This window comes from Octopus bimaculoides, chromosome 13 (genome assembly GCF_001194135.2).
Source record: "Octopus bimaculoides isolate UCB-OBI-ISO-001 chromosome 13, ASM119413v2, whole genome shotgun sequence".
Taxonomy (NCBI): Eukaryota; Metazoa; Mollusca; class Cephalopoda; order Octopoda; family Octopodidae; genus Octopus; species Octopus bimaculoides.
In genome coordinates, this window is record NC_068993.1 from 59,524,718 (window position 1) to 59,528,111 (window position 3,394).

General features: G+C 36.3%; 2 protein-coding genes across 2 annotated transcripts in view; both read right to left on the bottom strand.

The window, feature by feature from the left end:
* The window catches only part of LOC128249305 (zinc finger protein 271-like), an 8,739-nt gene extending 7,987 nt beyond the window's left edge, over positions 1–752 (bottom strand). The window contains exon 1 of the mRNA XM_052972517.1: positions 696–752. The gene's annotated coding sequence lies outside the window, so the exon portion shown is untranslated. The remainder of the gene's footprint in view (positions 1–695) is intronic.
* Positions 753–1,340: 588 nt separating this feature from the next.
* Positions 1,341–3,394, bottom strand: part of LOC106867217 (uncharacterized) — a 9,114-nt gene continuing 7,060 nt past the window's right edge. Inside the window, exon 8 of the mRNA XM_014912025.2 lies at positions 1,341–1,438. Coding sequence (XP_014767511.2) covers positions 1,434–1,438 — 5 coding nt within the window. The 3' untranslated portion in view covers positions 1,341–1,433. The remainder of the gene's footprint in view (positions 1,439–3,394) is intronic.

Below are 3,394 nucleotides of genomic sequence, written 5' to 3' on the forward strand. Positions count from 1 at the left end.
GTTTTCTATTTTGATAGATTCTCACTGTTGAAAATTATATTTTTATATTTTAAATAATTTGCAATTTCAGGAAATGACGCGCGAACTTTCGAGTAATAGATAGATAGATAGATAGATAGATAGATAGAGACAGACAGACATATAGCTCGCTCCGGCCAGTCATGGTATTAGCTGTCAGTAGCCAAAGAATCGACAGGCCAGCAACAGGCATGCAGGCAGGCAGACAGATACTTCACTAGCAGTGAGCACTTTCACTTCTGACAGCTAATAGCATGATAGTGCCAAAAAGTCATATAAATCGTGGGAGCTTTCCCGAAAGCGTAATTGAGGGGGACAGAGAGACTGAGACATTTCAAAAGAGCAAAGATACTGAATATTTTTCTTTTTTGTTCTCTTAGAAGGCGATTGATATGTTTTGCAAAGTAACGGAAAGAAATCTCTGAGGAATTCTATTTTATTAGTGACGACTATTCCGAAAGCCACCCCACTTTTTCGTAGTATTTCTGTGTTTGATACAAAGGAAATTACGATTCTGATAGAAATTTTGGCGGACAATCGTAATCTATGAAAATCATGAAGGGGAAGAAAAACCCTCCCAATTCTTTGCTCTTTTCATTCCTCATGAAGAAACGACGGTTATTCCGAAGATCCGTCTTGAAAATATTAATATCGATTTAAACACTATAAATACTTACTTTTCTTTTTACCTTTCTATTTTCTTTGATAAATTCGATTAACATGCGACAAAGTTCGTCGCCGGAAATGATTATGGTAAGGTGCTAGGCGGAAGTAACAGAATCCGGATAAACATTTATTATAATAAACAGAAAACCAAAATATGGATACATTTAGAGTTTTATTATTACACATAGTTTCGTAGTTATTCTGTTAACAACTATGGATTTATGTTGTTTGTTCCTGCTCGAGCCATGCCTGGTTCATAAGAGCCGGTTTCCCTGTTTCATAGGCGTATAGATTCCCCACCTGGACGGGTTGCCTGTCCGTCGCAGGTGAGCTGCTAGATGCAGCGGGAGAGATAGAAAGTTGTGGTGAAAGTGCGAATTCGTACTCTCGTTTTGAATGAAAAGAAAAACAGAAAATCAATGCCATTCTCAGTGTAGTTTAAGGAAGATTTGACTGCTATTTCTAGCAGGTCTAGAGACCACGTAAAGGTTTCCTCCTTCTTGTCTTTCCTGATTTCCATGACAACAGACAGGTCCTACCTAAACTACACTGGCAATAAACGTCTTTGATTGGCATATATTACAGAACTGTCTGTGTTTGTGAATTCTTTATTAATCTCTAGATTAGTCAAAAGAAATTAAGCCGTAACAAAAAGATCAATTGATTTCAGTAATATTTATTGGTATTTCAGGATTCAGTATACATAATATTTAAGGAGTCTGATAATATCAGGAACCGCCACTGTTATTTCAGGCTGAAAATAGATTTTGCAAGAATGAATTAAGGAGAGTGGAGACAAAAAAAAAATCACACCTTTGATAGATTTACTAGAAATTAATAAGAAAGGGGCATTTTTACTGCCATCCTCAGTATTCAATCAACGGACTATAACTAATTTATTACGTTCATGAGAAGATCTGTGATATGGAAGAGGCAAGTATCCAGGTTCCACTAATTCTCAACATACCAAATATGTCGGTCTTCAGGCTGGTATGTTGAGAATACTCCAGAATGTGTGATCTGATTATGTATGTATGTGTGTGCGTACGCATGTGCCTGTGTATGTATCGTTGTTTAACTCGAGATTTGTATAGAAACTCATTTGGAGGGACCGTTTTTCATTCGTGGGGCTATACTTTACCTGCAACTTAGTTTAATACCACCAAATGGATGATGGCTACCTTTAGTAAGGACCATTCCTTTCTAAGTAATGGAGTCAAGGTTGAAGACACTTTCTTACTTTTTCCCTACAAGTCTTAGAAGTTTTGGAGTCTTGGGCGCTGTATTTATTTTTCTGACTAACTCAGGAAAGAACAAAAAAAAAAAAAAATTAAGGTTTGGTTTGAAAGAGATTTGGTGTCTATTTCTAGCAGTGTGAATGGTCTCATTGAGTTTCCTTCTTTATTCAGTCTACGCTATTAATGAGTGTGTTATGCAAATCGAATGCATATATATATATATACACGCGTAAAAATCGAACAATGGGAATGAGTGCTCAACACAGCATCGGTGGATAAAAATTCTTTATTTGTATATTTTAGGCTACCATTGGTTTCATGTCAAAAAAATATCTTAACAATTTTAATTGTTTTAATCCAAAATAGAGATGACAACAATTTCTCCATGTGATCGGCTTGGAAAATTGCTAAGATATTTTTTTAACATGAAGCCAATGGTAGCTTTCATATAAAAACAAAGTGTGTGTATAGGTGCACACACTTGTGTGCGTGTGTTTGTATGTGTCTATATATATGTGTGTGTGTGTGTTCAAAATCTATTGTGTATAGTATATTTAACGAACTTTAAATATGAATATAAATGTTCCATGCGTGTATTTGCACGTAAATTATGTATACGTCAAACGCAAGTGTTTTAAATCATTTATTTATGTGGAACGTATCGAAGTCACTTGGCATCGTAAATGCCAATTAATTCGAATTAAGTTTCAAGAAATCTAATTAAACCAATTATAAAATATTAATACATGACTGTCCGTACAAAACCGAAAGAGACACATTACAACAGCCCAAAATATGAGCTCAGTATAAAACTATTAAATCTTAGTAAAGAGTAGCGTACAAGATTGCAAGTGACTCTTGCTCCAGTGTATCCATTCCTTAGGAACTCCACGGGACTCACCAAGCAGGGTTCACCCAGCATGTGAGCGTTTTCAAGTCTAGGCAGAGGGAATAACTTCTCCCTGTCTTTCGTCTTATAGCATGGCACCGGAATCAGGAAAATGATCCGATCAGTTTAACCTGGGACATTCCCGACGAAGCTTTTCTCTACTCACCCAGGCGCACACTGCTTATTTTCGTCTCTGTGGGAAACCCCACATTTGGCAGCAGCTTACTATATCTTACAAGAACGGAATTCTCTGAGAGTTAAATTTAAAATTTATAAGGTTTTCTAACGAAAGCAAGGGAGACTACTCCTATTTACTGCGCCAGAGTTGATGTCGTTAAACCATTTAGTGGTCGCCGAATTGTCTGGTCCACCATGTGACTCAAACCAGAAGAAAATGAATGAGTTTTGGTTATTATTCAATAACAAGCTTTATTTATAAACTATGGCTGCCTCACTGCACAAGATTATTTAAGGATCTATCTTAAAACGGGGGCGCCAGTTTTCATTTATGTTTTATGTAGTGTTTTTGGTACGGAAAGACTTTCAAACTTCGTATACTTATCTATTTTGTGTTATAGAACAG